Source organism: Salvelinus sp. IW2-2015, linkage group LG27, assembly GCF_002910315.2.
Source record: "Salvelinus sp. IW2-2015 linkage group LG27, ASM291031v2, whole genome shotgun sequence".
In the NCBI taxonomy this organism is placed as follows: Eukaryota; Metazoa; Chordata; class Actinopteri; order Salmoniformes; family Salmonidae; genus Salvelinus; species Salvelinus sp. IW2-2015.
This window is the reverse complement of record NC_036867.1, coordinates 4,436,303-4,452,300: the sequence shown is the minus strand read 5'-3', so window position 1 is coordinate 4,452,300 and position 15,998 is coordinate 4,436,303. Positions and strand designations below refer to the sequence as shown.

At 43.4% G+C, this 15,998-nt stretch overlaps 1 protein-coding gene across 1 annotated transcript in view; it reads right to left on the bottom strand.

The window, feature by feature from the left end:
- Positions 1–15,998, bottom strand: part of kmt2ca (lysine (K)-specific methyltransferase 2Ca) — a 233,193-nt gene that overhangs the window by 53,008 nt on the left and 164,187 nt on the right. The window contains 6 exon segments of the mRNA XM_070435637.1: positions 6,421–6,549; positions 8,040–8,270; positions 11,693–11,770; positions 13,459–13,568; positions 13,944–14,108; positions 14,763–14,944. Coding sequence (XP_070291738.1) covers positions 6,421–6,549; positions 8,040–8,270; positions 11,693–11,770; positions 13,459–13,568; positions 13,944–14,108; positions 14,763–14,944 — 895 coding nt within the window.

The following is a 15,998-nucleotide window of genomic DNA, read 5'->3' as shown; positions in this document are numbered from 1 at the left end:
TATGGCTGGCAACAACACCTGCCACAGTTCAAGCAGTACCAGCACTTCAGGTGAATATCATTTTCATTGTACGAGGTTGTTCTCATCTAAACTTGGGAGGTGAATTGATACTGTGCAAGGTTGTAATGTCTTCTCATTTTTTGTTTGTTATTTCCCGGTTTTACAGCTTCGATACTCTGGAGCCTGGTTTTGTCGAGGAGTGTTCGGACTCCAGGTTTCAACACTGACATCCTTCCTCCCATAGACGGTCTGCTTGTACAAACACCACCTGGACTGAACACAGCTATACAAACGTATGTTTTTGAGATAATCCTGGAGTTTTGACGAACAGCTAATGGACATCAATGCCAAAGTCAAGGGCAGTACAGAAACAGGTTCTCCGAATATAGATTCCCTTGTCCATGCATGGTTCGGACAGACCAGTCATCAAKACTATCTGCAATGCCTCTATTCAAATGACTCTCTCCTAACACACACACCAAATGTTGCTGCTGCTATTTAAAAAAMAATTACCCTGCTCCTCAGCCACTTTACCCCTGATTGTATGCATATAATCTATCACTGATATCGTACATTTTATTTATATTGACAATCTATTTCTGATATTGCTACAATGCAAGTAACCATTTGTATGTATCGTTTACACCTTCTGTAGAGACCCATCCACTTGGCAAGATGTGGCTGGGAGATATTGCATTTCTTTCACATGACCCATCATTTTAGACAAGTTTGTATTGGTAAGCGTCATCTAATATTCATTAAATATTTTTTATCTGGACACTTTCTGTTCACCTAGGGATGTTTCCTTATTGTAGGCTACTACTTTTACCACTTTTAGCCTTCATCTTTTCTACACTACTCACTGTTTAGCACATGACCTCACATGTGACTCTTTAAAAAGAGATGGGTGGGGCTGGCTTAAGAGGGTGTGAACATGCTGAATGAGTGTAGACAAAGGAAAGCTCTCCAGTAGGTACAAAAACATTCAAAGGCCAACTCAAAAGTGAGTTGACAAGTTTATCAACTTTCAAAGCAGAATTACTTTCCCATTGTTCCTCAACTGTAGTGTATGATGTATAATTTTCTAGCTCTGAGTCTCTACTTTTATCCAGTGTAAAAAACCCAATTTCAAATTTTGCTACATAAGACCGATTTGAGCCAGTCGGTCACATATGGGTGATTGTTAATGGGACAATTGAGAAAATGTATTGCGATATGGATTTTTGTCCATATCACCCAGCTCTACTGGTATGTTATTTGTGAGAATGTCTGCAGCCAGTTGCCTTTCTCTCTGTTCACCAGAGCAGGGTAGAATAAAGTGACGGTTCATAACTAGTGACCTGGCATACAGGAGAGACACGCCGTCGTCTCCACCTCTCTCCACCCCATCCATCTCTCCTCCCGCCCCGCCTCCCTGTCAGACCCAGCTACTTAACATGGGCGAGTGTGTGTGGCTCTCTCTGCCAGACATACACATACACAGGCAAACACATATACCACACATGCACAGACAAACACTTATACCGACATTCACATCTAAGGGAAATGTGCAGACACACAAGTCTTTAATGTTTGGTTAATCAAACGCTCAAGCACAGGACATTTTGAAGGCACTTCATTCTAGGGCCGTTTTATCCTTGGATATTGTGTGTGCGTTCCTGCACGTGTTTGCCTGTGTACTGTAGTGGAGGCCGCTGAGGGGAGGACGGCTAATAATAATGGCTGGAACGGAGCAAATGGAATGGCATCAAACCATGTCTTTGATATCATTCCACTAATTCTGCTCCAGACATTACCACGGGCCCGTCCTTCCCCATTAAGTTGCCACCAACCTCCTGTGGTGTACTGCTAAATAGCTAATCAAATGACTACTTGGACTACCTGCATTGACCATTTTTTGCACCAACTCTAGCACTGACTCTGCACACACACTGGAATGTACCCACACTCAAACATACAGTGCCTTCAGAAAGTATTCATACCCCTTGACTTATTCCACATGTTGTTGTGTTACAGCCTGAATTCAAAATTGACACACACAATAGCCCATAACGACAAAGTGAAAACATATTTTTAGAAACCTTCGCAACTTCAGTGAAAATGAAATACAGAAATATCAAATTTACATAAGTATTCACACCCCACATGTTAGAATCAACTTTGGCAGCGTTTACAGAGGTTTGCCCAACATATTTGCCCATTATTCTTATAAAATTCTTAAAGGTCAAATTGGTTGTTGATCATTGCTAGATAAATCTATGGCAAGACTTAAATGGTTAAGCGGATTTAAGACTAAACTGTAACTCGGCCACTCAGGAACAGTCACCGTCTTCTAGGTAAGCAACTCCAGCGTAGATTTGGCCTTGTGATTTAGGTTATTGTCCTGCTGAATTCTTCTTCCAGTGTCTGGTGGAAAGCAGACAACCAGATTTTCCTCTAGAATTRTGCCTGTTTAGGGTAAAAAACGTTTATTTTTTACCCTGAAAAACTCCCTAGTCCTTAACGATTACAAGCCTACCCATAACATGATGCAGTCACCACTATGCTTGAAAATATGGAGAGTGTTACTCAGTAATGTTATCTATTAGATTTACCCCAAACATAACACTTGGTATTCAGGATAAAAAGTTAATTGCTTCACCAATTTTTTTTGTGTGAAATTATTGCTTTAGTGCTTTGTTGCAAACAGGATGCATGTTTTGGAATATTTTTATTCTGTACAGGTTTCCTTCTTTTCACTTGTCAATTAGGTAGGTATTGTGGAGTAACTACAATGTTGTTGATCCATCCACAGTTTTCTACGATCACACCCATTAAACTCTAACTGGTTTAAACTGATTTCACCATTGAGCTCATGGTGAAATCCCTGAGCAGTTTCCTTCCTCTCCGGCAACTAATTTCGGAAAGATGCCTGTATCTATGTAGTGACTGGATGTATTGATACACCACCCAAAGTATAATGAATAACTTCACTATGCTCAAAGGGATATTCAATGTCTGCTTTTTTTACCCATCTACCAATAGGTGTCCTTTGCGAGGCATTGGAAAACCTCCCTGGTCTTTGTGGTTGAATCTGTGTTAGAAATTCACTCCTCGACTGAGGGACCTTACAGAGAATTGTATGTGTGTGGTACAGAGATGAGGTAGTCATTCAAAAATCATGTTAAACACTATTATTGCACACAGAGTAAGTCCATGCAACTTATTATGTGACTTGATAGGCAACATTTTACTACTGAACTTCCGTAGGCTTATAATTTTTAAATTAATTTGTTAAGAAAAATATTTAAAAAACATAATTCCATTAATGTCATTACGGGGTACTGTGTGTAGGCCTGTGACAAAATATCTCAATATAATCCATTTTAAATTCAGGCTGTAACAAAATGTGGAAAAAGTCAAGGGGTGTGAAAACTTTCTGAAGGCACTGTACTTACACTGACATCCCAGCACGCACACTCATACACTGCTTCTACTATCTATCCTGTTGCCTAATCACTTTACCCCTATCTACAGTATATAGCCATGTTACTGCCTGGTACTCCCGGTATATAGCCATGTTACTACTACTCCCAGTATATAGCCATGTTACTGCCTTTATATAGCCATGTTACTGCCTGGTACATAGCCATGTTACTACCTGGTACTCCCGGTATATAGCCATGTTACTGCCTGGTACATAGCCATGTTACTACCTGGTACTCCCGGTATATAGCCATGTTACTGCCTGGTACTCCCGGTATATAGCCATGTTACTGCCTGGTACATAGCCATGTTACTACCTGGTACTCCCGGTAAATAGCCATGTTACTACCTGGTACTCCCGGTATATAGGCATGTTACTTTTACTCGTTCTTGTTATTCACTGTGTATTTATTCCTCATGCCAATATTTATATTTTGTATTTTAGTTTATCTTATCTTGAACTCTGTTGGACCATCAGTAGTAATTTCACTGTTAGTCTACACCTGTTGTTTAACAAGCATATGAGGAATAAAATGTGATTTGTACTGTGTGCCTGTGTACTGTGGTGTGTGTGTGTGCAACACATTGTGATTGTGACACACAACACATTGTGACAACTTCAACCAGAGAGAACAATATCACAGTAGCTGTGGCTGGAAATGGACAAGAACAGTGTTTCGCCAAGCGAGCAGAATTGGGTCCGGTGTACTTTATTACTGCGACAAATTCTTTAAGTCCACACAAGATAACAAGCATAGCGTGCAGTTCACTAAAAGATAAGGAAGCAATGTCTAGCGGGAAGAAAATCCACTAGCCAGGGATGTGGCCTACTGCTGTGAAACACTTCAGAGGAACTATTTTCTTTTTTTAAAGATAGGCAAATTAAAAAGTCCTATATAAAAATACAATTTCCGGGTGTTTTTTTTAAGGAGATTATTCCTTTGAGTATATGAGTCAATGTTATTTTTCCGGAGCCCTCTTTCCAGAGCTTTAAAGGCCCACTCCATAATAAAAAAAGAACTATAAAAAAAGCTGAGGGACGGCTGTAAATATCACACAGTGAGCCTTAAGAGAACAGTGCACTGTCCAGCGAAGCTGTCCTCCCAGATAAGTCTTCTCCCTCTATCCCTCGCTCTACCACAATCCTTTCTCCCTCCCTGCATCCCTCCCTCTCCAGACGCCATCCACCACTCTCCTTCCCGCTCTCTCTACCTGTCCATTCATCCCTATCAACATCCTCTTTCCATCTCCCATAAGTCTGCTCCCACCTTCCTTCTCTCTCCCTTCATACCCCCATCTCTCTCTCCATCCAGCCATCTACCCCCCCTTCCTACCACAATCATCCACCACTCTCCTTCCCGCTCTCCCCTGGTTCATTCATCCCTATCACAATCTCGTTCCTATCGGTCCGTAAATCTGCTCCACATCCTCTACCCCCCCTCTATCTCATCCCTCTATTCCCTACCCCCTCTCTTCCATCATCCCTCTCTCTCCATCCATCCCCGCTCTCCCTGGTTCATTCATCCCTATCACAATCCTCTTTCTATCTCCTGTAAATCTGCTCACATCCCTCTACCCCCTCCTCCATCCCTCTACCCCCTCTCTCCATCCCTCTACCCCCTCTCTCTCCATCCATCCTCTCTCTCCATCCATCCTCTCTCTCCATCCATCCTCTCTCTCCATCCATCCCTCTCTCTCCATCCATTCACCTCCTCTCTCATCCATCCCTCTTCTCCATCCATCTTCTCTCTCCATCCATCCCTCTCTCTCCATCCATCCATCCCTCTCTCTCCATCCCTCTACCTACCACAATCATCCACCACTCTTTCCCTGTCCATTAACCCCTATCAACATCCCCTCTCCCATCTTCTCTTTTCTCCTATGATGCTACACAAGATGTTCCTAAGAGCTGCTATAAAATCAGCTTCATCTGAGCCATAACCCACTTGAGACAAAACTGACCCAAGGTCTGTGCTGACCTATGGAAGGGAGGAGGTCAGAGACCTGGCCGGGTGGTGCCAGAATAACAACCTATCCCTCAACATAACCAAGACTAAGGAGATGATTGTGGACAACAAGAAACAGGAAAAGGAGGACCGAGCACACCCCCATTCTCATCGACGAGGCTGTAGTGGAGCAGGTTGAGAGCTTCAAGTTCCTTGGTGTCCACATCACCAACAAACTAGAATGGTCCAAACACACCAAGACAGCTGTAAAGAGGGCACGACAGTGCCTATTCCCCCTCAGGAAACTAAAAAGATTTGGCATGGGTCCTCAGATCCTCAAAAGGTTCTACAGCTGCAACATCGAGAGCATCCTGACTGGTTGCATCACTGCCTGGTACGGCAATTGCTGAGCCTCCGACCGCAAGGCACTACAGAGTCACTTTAACTATACATTCATGTATATACTACCTCAATTAACCCGACTAACCGGTGCCCCCGCACATTGGCTACCCGCATTGTGTCCCGCCATCCCCTCTTTTACGCTACTGCTACTCTGTTTATGATACATGCATAGTCACTTTAACCATATCTACATGTACATACTACCTCAATTAGCCCGACTAACCTGTATATAGCCTCGCTACGGTTTATAGCCTCGCTACTGTTATTATTCACTGTCTTTTTACTGTTGTTTTTTTATTTCCTTACTTATCTATTGTTCACCTAATACCTAAAAATTGCACTGTTGGTTAGGGCATGGTTAGGGCACCTGTTGTATTTGGCGCACGTGACAAATAAACTTTGATTTGAACCAAAACTGACCCAAGGTCTGTGCTGACCAAAGGAAGGGGACCCTTCCATGCGTGTCGGTGTTCCTTACACTTTGTAATGATGCCTCATATGAACGGATTTGTTTTTCCAGACAGTTTTTGCTGTGCCATCTTTGAGCCAAAATACATGTACGTTTTTAACTCCCCAAATGTAAAAATGTTTTGAACTTTGAACCTACCGGGCCGGTACGGTTTCCTCTTCCTCTTCTTGTTGCCGTCGGTGTCTTCGGCACCCTTGGCGTCGTCGTCGACGGGCTCCCGTTCCGGGCTGGACTCAGACTTAACGTCACAGTACATCATGAGGTCCCCTTCCGGAACGGAACACAACCATGTCATCAAACCCAGGACCAAACCAGAACCATGTCACCAAACCCAGGACTACAGATCGAGGTCTTGTTCATTAGGACACGCAATCGAAAACAGTTTTTGCAATGGAAAAATAAAATACTCTATTGTATGCATTTGGTGCTTAATGAACATGACCCGACCCTGCACATACTTCATGTGACCCACAAAAAGCTCAAAGTATCTTCCATGGAAGGTCTGCCATCTTGGTGGGCCTGGTCTCCGAGTAAGACCTCTGGAAGAGGCAGTACATTAAATGGTGGAATTCAAAATGAGCCACAGACCATTTTAGCGTTAACCCCTTAGCGATAACGCTGGAGTATTTCTCAGATTATAAATGCAAATGAGTGGCATCTCCAGGATTTGTTCAATGATTGATGTACATATCCTCTACATATTGGTCTTGCACAAATGTACTGTACATATCGTATATATATGCATGATCAGTCCAAGGTTGACTTTTTTAGTTGTTATTTCTCTCATCTTTCTTCATGCCGTGAGGTTCATGTACTGCACTTAGTGGCTATAACACCTAGACACCCCAACATAGTCCCTAGTCCCTGATCACAACCCTAGTTCACTGCTGTAAAGGGTCAAATAGACTTCTTCAAGCCAAGATGAATCTAATCTAATTATCTGTGTGTGCGTTGTCATAATTTCATGTACGGTCATAGCTACAGTATAACATAGTGTTACATGATGTGTAGAGCAACCATTCAAAAGCTCCCTCTCAACAGGGCTTGAAAATTCACCCACTGCATGGGCTAAATATAGAGGACCAGGAAAGGGTTAATTGCTCATCATTAGCCCTTGCTTGCACTCAGAGCAGAGTTCTGACAGATGGGCTGTGGATTAATTCAGTTAGCCCTGGCCAGCATCCTCATCACCAAAATGCCAATTCAGGTATAATTTGCTGACTGCTGTTTTCAAAGACTTCTCTCTGTCAGACTCATTACAAGCCTGCTCTCCTTTCCCTGCTTCACTTTTCCCAAATAGGTTCCACTGAGGTAGGAACGTTTTTCCTTTTTTTTCCTGTGCCTCTACATTTTGAGATGATTGAAACGTTGCTTCCTGGCAAACATACGCTCTTTCTTTTGACCGTTCTGATTAAAAAGCAACGAGGAAAGGATTTATGCCCCCCCCGTCATACCAAGAAAATGTAACTGAAATCTCTATCCTCAGAAAATAGCCCAGACATTCCAGTGCTGGCCAATGTGAATGGCCATTAAACTCCAATGTCTGCATCTTCTCATCCCAGTTCAAACATATTAATCGACATAACATTTTCAATGAAAACAAAAATAGATTATTAGACTTCTCAAAAAGGGGGGGTTATTTGAGCAAGACATCCTCTTTCTTTCTTCTCGTACATTTTTTGACGGATTGGAGCCCCCGGACCCCTCAAGGTGGGGCACATGCAGCCAACCATTCGTGAAACCCTAGAAGTCTTTACCTCGATTGTTGTCCATGTACCCGTCCTGGGACAGCTCTAAGTAGTGGGGGTCCAGTGGAGTCTGGAGCACAGCTACACTGTTCTGATTTATGATCTTCAGCTTGAGCTTGGGTTTGGGTCGCCTGTTCTGTCCTCGGCGGGTCGACGAAGAGGGCACCACCAGGCTCTGCAGCTGGCACATGCCCGACTCTGTCAGACACACCCCATCCTGGGTGTATGTCTTCTGATTGGCTAAAGGGAGGTTTAAGGGTTTCAACAACATTAGACAATGACTGAAAAACTAGCAGCAACTTAGCTCTCAAGGACTTTGAGTACACTAAACATGAAGTATATTAAGTATTGTGAACTAAATTCTGAAGACCACTTACACATCTAGAACCATATACAGTGGGGCAAAAAAGTATTTAGTCAGCCACCAATTGTGCAAGTTCTCCCACTTAAAAAGATGAGGCCTGTAACTTTCATCATAGGTACACTTCAACTATGACAGACAAAATGAGAAAAAGAAAATCCAGAAAATCACATTGTAGGATTTCTAATGAATTTATTTGCAAATTATGGTGGAAAATAAGTATTTGGTCAATAACAAAAGTTTCTCAATACTTTGTTATATACCTTTTGTTGGCAATGACAGAGGTCAAACGTTTTCTGTAAGTCTTCACAAGGTTTTCACACACTGTTGCTGGTATTTGGCCATTCCTCCATGCACATCTCCTCTAGAGCAGTGATGTTTGTGGGCTGTTGCTGGCAACACGGACTTTCAACTCCCTCCAAAGATTTTCTATGGGTTGAATTGGAGACTGGCTAGGCCACTCCAGGACTTGAAATGCTTCTTACGAAGCCACTATTTCGTTGCCCGGCCGGTGTGTTGGGATCATTGTCATGCTGAAAGACCCAGCCACGTTTCATCTTCAATGCCCTGCTGGATGGAAGGAGGTTTTCACTCAAAATCTCACGATACATGGCCCATTCATTCTTTCTTTACACGGATCAGTCGTCCTGGTCCCTTTGCAGAAAAACGCCCCAAAGCATGATGTTTCCACCCCCATGCTTCACAGTAGGTATGGTGTTCTTTGGATGCACTCAGCATTCTTTGTCCTCCAAACACGACGGTTGAGTTTTTACCAAAAAGTTATATTTTGGTTTCATCTGACCATATGACATTCTCCCAATCTTCTCTGGATCATCCAAATGCTCTCAGCAAACTTCAGACGGGCTGGACATGTACTGGCTTAAGCAGGGGACACGTCTGGCACTGCAGGATTTGAGTCCCTGGCGGCGTAGTGTGTTACTGATGGTAGGCTTTGTTACTTTGGTCCCAGCTCTCTGCAGGTCATTCACTAGGTCCCCCCGTGTGGTTCTGGGATTTTTGCTCACCGTTCTTGTGATCATTTTGACCCCACGGGGTGAGATCTTGGCGTGGAGCCCAGATCGAGGGAGATTATCAGTGTCTTGTATGTCTTCCATTTCCTAATAATTGCTCCCACAGTTGATTTCTTCAAACCAGGCTGCTTACTTGCAGATTCAGTCTTCCCAGCCTGGTGCAGGTCTACAATTTTGTTCTGGTGTCCTTTGACAGCTCTTGGTCTTGGCCATAGTGGAGTTGGAGTGTGACTGTTTGAGGTTGGTGACAGGTGTCTTTATACTGATACAAGTTCAAACAGGTCCATAATACAGGTAACGAGTGGAGGACAGAGGAGCCTTAAAGACGAAGTACAGGTCTGTGAGAGCCAGAAATTCTTGCTTGTTTGTAGGTGACCAAATACTTATTTTCCACATAATTTGCAAATAAATTCATTAAAAATCCTACAATGTGATTTCTGGATTTTTTCCCCTCATTTTGTCTGTCATAGTTGAAGTATACATATGATGAAAATTACAGGCCTCTCTCACTTTTTAAGTGGGGAACCTTGCAAAATTGGTGGCTGACTAAATACGTTTTTGCCCCACGTATGTGTTTACCATATATACAGTGGGGAGAACAAGTATTTGATACACTGCGATTTTGCAGGTTTTCTACTACAAAGCATGTAGAGGTTGTAATTTCAAAATCCAGAAAATCACATTGTATGATTTTTAAGTAATTTGCATTGTTTATTGCAATGACATAAGTATTTGATACATCAGAGCAGAACTAATATTTGGTACAGAAACCTTTGTTTGCAATTACAGAGATCATACGTTTCCTGTAGTTCTTGACCAGGTTTGCACACATGCAGCAGGATTTTGGCCACTCTCCATACAGACCTTCTCCAGATCCTTCAGGTTTCGGGGCTGTCGCGGGCAATACGGACTTTCAGCTCCCTCCAAAGATTTCTATTGGGTTCAGGTCTGGAGACTGGCTAGGCCACTCCAGGACCTTGAGATGCTTCTTACGGGCCACTCCTTAGTTGCCTGGCTGTGTGTTTCGGGTCGTTGTCATGCTGAAGACGCCAGCCACGACCTATCTTCAATGCTCTTACTGAGGGAAGGAGGTGTTGGCCAAGATCTCGCGATGCATGGCCCATCCATCCTCCTTCAATAGGTGCAGTCGTGCCTGTCCCTTTGCAGAAAGCATCCCAAAGAATGATGTTCCACCTCAAGCTTCACGGTTAGGATGGTGTTCTTGGGTTTGACTAATCCTTCTTCTTCCTCCAAACACGGCGAGTGGAGTTTAGACAAAAGCTCTATTTGGTCTCATCAGACCACATGACTTCTCCAATTCTCCTCTGGATCATCCAGATGTCATTGGCAAACTTCAGACGGGCCTGGACATCGCTGGCTTGAGCAGGGGACCTTGCGTGCGCTGCAGGTTTTAATCCATGACGGCGTAGTGTGTTACTAATGGTTTTCTTTGAGACTGTGGCCCAGCTTCTTCAGGTCATTGCCCAGGTCCTGTCGTGTAGTTCTGGGCTGATCCCTCACCTTCCTCATGATCATTGATGCCCCACGAGGTGAGATCTTGCATGGAGCCCTAGACGAAGGTGATTGACCGTCATCTTGAACTTCTTCCATTTCTAATATTGCGCAACAGTTGTTCTTCTCACCAAGCTGCTTACCTATTGTCCTGTAGCCCACCAGCCTTGTGCAGGTCTACAATTTTATCCTGATGTCCTTACACAGCTCTCTGGTCTTGGCCATTGTGGAGAGGTTGGAGTCTGTTTGATGAGTGGTGGACAGGTGTCTTTTATACAGGTACGAGTTCAAACAGGTGCAGTTAATACAGGTAATAGTGGAGAACAGGAGGGCTTCTTAAGAAAAACTAACAGGTCTGTGAGAGCCGGAATTCTTACTAGTTGGTAGGTGACAAATACTATGTCATGCAATAAAATGCGAATTAATTACTTAAAAATCATACATGTGATTTTCTGGATTTTTGTTTAAATTCCATCTCTACAGTGAAGTGTACCTATGATAAAAATTACAGACCTCTACATGCTTTGTAAGTAGGAAAACCTGCAAAATCGGCAGTGTATCAAATACTTGTTCTCCCCACTGTATATATATTTTTACAAATAGTGAAATAATCGTGTCCTCATACCGTGTCCTCATATTAGGGTAGCAAGTCCATCTCTGTCAACTACATTAGCAGAAAGTAATGATTCATTTGATTCACACCACCTCATAAACCGTGACTATTATCTGGGTTATATGGATCTGTAGATCTTGATTACCTGGCTCTCTTATTTTAGTCACCATCTGGGTCACCATCGGGGCCTCGCAGTCATCAGACAGGAGGGCTTTCATTTTGCCTGAAACGATGACATGAGAAATTTGCAAAATGTCACGAGTCATTATTAATAGGATTTCGATTTAAAGACATTGAAGTCAAAAACAGCAGTGAACACTGTTGCCTTAGTAAATGCATCAAACAGGGAGAACCGGATCCAACCGCCGCCACAAAATGTAAAGAATAAACATTTAAATATGTTACTCAACTATTATTTAATTGAGAGTTCATTCAATAATTCCATCATTCAAATAAGGATGTCTATTTATCTCCCTACCTCCCCTTTTCCATCACTCCTCACTTTTGTCAGAGGTAAAAATCTGTCCCCCATTTTAATCATTATCAGATAGAATGGATGAGTGAACAGGTTGCAGGTTGATATTTAATTCTAGCCATCTGCTGTTGTAATGAACAGCCCACATTTGTCTGAGCCTGGTCCCATTAACAGAATAGAGGATGCCTTTAGGCTAATTGAGAGGAGCTGGTTTAGTTCATTGAGATGAGCTTATGAACACTGTATATTACAGTACATAAAAAAAATATGCAAGTAGGATATATTAAGCATTATAAACTGGGTGGTTCGAGCCCTGAATGCTGATTGGCTGACAGCCGTGGTATATCAGACAATATATCACGGGTATGACAAAACATTTATTTTTACTGCTCTAATTATGTTGGTAACCAGTTTATAATAGCAATAAGGCATCTCAGGGGTTTGTGGTATATGGCCAATATACCAAGGCTAAGGGCTGTGTCCAGGCACTCTGCGATGTGTCATGCATTAGAACAGCCCTTAGCCGTGGTATATTGGCCATATACCACAAACCCCAGAGGTACCTTATTGCTTAATTATACAACAGGTGGGTCTAATCCACATTCCAGACGGTGTCTATTCCACAAGTTACCACCGGCTAAATCTATGACGTTAAAATGCCTATTTATAGTACTCTGTTCCATCTCACTGCGCAATCCACTGTCTCATCAGCCCAGCCAGGATATTTATAAACTTGATCTCCACTATAAAAAGCATCTCGAAATTATCTCACATTTCTTTTAGACTAACATTTAGTTTTCAATAGTGGAAATTTGTATAAAAATTGCTGTCTGTCTTTCCGACATTTGCAACACTGTTTCAATATTCAAATTCCATGCCCAGCTGTCCCATAGTAATGAACATGTCGAGAGTCAGGATGAGACAAAGTGAGTTTCTCAGCCAGTCGAAATCATGAATCAGCATCATTTTTATGGATATATACAAAGAAATGATAATAGAACACAGGTAAAATGAAGTACAGCTAGTTTGCGGTCTTTCCAGCTTCAGTTTGAAGTGATTGTGTTAGCTGTGTTGTTGGCTAGCTCCTCTCTAAACAACTAGTCATCAACTATCGTGCATAGGGGTCTATTTACAGCATCTTTCCAGGAAATCGACGCACATTTTATATATATATTTTTTAAACCTTTATTTAACTAGGCAAGTCAGTTAAGAACAAATTCTTATTTACAATTACGGCCTACCCCGGCCAAACGCTGACGACGCTGGGCTAATTGTGCGCCGCCCTATGGGACTCCAATCCCGGCCGGATGTGATACAGCCTGCTTTAGACCACTGAGCCACTCGGGAACATTATATAGCCAACACCACATAACTATTTGTCAGGTCTTATCATACACATAGCTTTCACGGTGTGTGGACTAGGTCTGGAGTCTTACCCTGTGAAGGCAGAGCGTGCAATCGACACATGGTGCAGTCAAAGCCATCATCCGCTGCATTCTCCACCTCCTCATCCGTGTTCAGGCCCTGGCAACATGCGTGGACCCACCTGAGGGGAAGGAGAAGAAAATCAGATACATTTACATATGCACTTTATGCCTGGACTTTATAAATGTGTAAGTAGTCACGCAATACGAATACATACAAGTGTAAAAACAGAGCCACAGGTGTACAAAGACACATAAAGAAGCACTTGCCTACACACAGACTCCGACATGCATTAACCCAGTTGCCACAGCAACCATACATTCTGGCCCCTCAAGCCTTACGATAACTAAATTAAACCGTAGTAAATCTTTGGACTGTTGTCTTTGTCAAACTGAACACTGGATGCCAGCATGCCACATCTACAGTGTTGCCAGGCCCTAGTGCCACCCAATCATGCTCGGGTGGCACCTGGCCTGGCAGAGGGAGCGCTGCTCACCTGTCACACTGGCGGCACTGCACGATGAGCTCGTCCTCACGGTAGCTGTGCATGCACACCGGGCAGGATGCCAGGCTGCCACAGGGGCCACACAGGGTGTAGTGGTTCTGCCAGTCACACCTCAGGCCAGGGGAGGTGGCACCGCACTGGGTACAGGAGACACACCTATGACAGGGGGAGAGAGGGTGGCTTGAGGGGACGAGATTCAGCAGGGGTGAAATACACACACAACCACAGCGACTCACAGTATATGTAGCATACATTCCAACACAGATGTGTCCAATGATAGTGCACACACACAAATACTCTTCATCCAAACAAACCTGAGGGTAAACAGACACACACACCTAAGATAAACACTAAAATAACAGACTACAGTTACTGAAGTGTATGTGTGTGGGTATGTGTGTGTGTGTGTATGTGTGTGTGTGTATGGATCATCCACCATGAAAAGAGCTGCCCTAAAAATAAATGTCACTGGCGTGGCTCCAAGGAAAGACCTGAATGAATGCGTCTCGCTGCAGTGTCAACAGAGCGTTGTTTGACTGGGGATTAGGGACTGGCGTTACACCTGATATGGGGGAAATCCCATAAAGCGCTGCTACAGAGCCGTGTGAGGGGAAGGGACCATACAGAACCGTAGATGAGAAGGTACATTATAGAGATGGAGCCATATCAACAGATACTAAGGGAAAGAAGAGTGACAGACCAACAATAAAAACAAGTCATCTTCCGAAAATATTTGACATCATTGGTGCAGCCAGACAAGCTCTGATTGGCTGTGCTCCGTGAGTGACAGCAGTCACGGCATATACACACCACTTGCACTTCCAGCTGCCCTTGGGCACTGTCTGTAGGGGCGGGTCCAAGCAGTAGGTGTGGTAGCTGATGTCACAGTCGTCACACAGCAGCAGGCGGCCCGGGTCGCTGGCCTGGCCGCACGCCTCGCACACTGTGCATTCCAGACAGCGCCAGCCTTTACTCAGCACCACCCGGGTGATCTGGTGGCACAGAGGGAAAAGGGCAGAGGTTAGGGGGGAGTTAAAGGGGCACGGCAGGGATAGGCATCCCCTTTAAGCTTAATTTCAATAGAACATATTGACTAATGGTTGTGTGTTATATAGCAGGGGAATAATCCACACTCTAATTCCCAGCAGCACATCTTCCAGAAGACCTAATTGTCAGAGGGATGCACTGGTATTTATTAGCCATTATAAACTGGGTCTTTCGAGCCCTGAATGCTGATTGACTGAAAGCCGTGGTATATCAGACTCTATACCATGGGTATGAAAAAATATTTATTTTTACTGTTCTAATGAGTAATAAGGCACCTCTGGGGTTTGTAGTATATGGCCAATATACCACAACTAAGGGGCTGTATCCAGGCACTCCGCGTTGCGTCGTACYTAAGAACAGCCCTTAGCCGTGGCACATTGGCCATATAACACCCCCCTCCCCCCTCAGGCCTTATTGCTTAAATAAACCATGGGGGAGGGGGAGGATCAATTCAATTAGAGAAAGACCCTCCTCCCCCACTTCTCATCATGTGCTGAAAGCCAGACAAAAGATACCATGGAATATCACATAACAAGCTGACGTTGGTCCAACGATATTTACTTGGATAGCCTAGCCAACCAGATTACATCCACTCCTGGACTAAAAAGCATGGTCAATGGATATCTCCATTAAAATGGCTTTTTAGTCAATGACTCTGGGTCAGGTATTTAGAGATTGCATAGTAAACAGTTACCCAATACCATGATCAAATTACTACTAAATGTATTATAGATTACTTCTATAGCAGGCCACCGTTTCCATTGGAACTGGTAGACTGAAATGGCGGACACAAAATACTTATTCTTAACATGTTGTCAATAACAGATAAATGGTCCTTAAAATAGCCTTGTACATTCTATACGCGGCAACTCTACTGAATACATTGAGGAGTCAGAATAGGCATAAGGGACTGCATGCATATGGCGATCATAAAAGCAAAACAACTGCTTAACATACTATTGATTAATTGAAAAGGCTACGGTTCCAACTACAATGAAC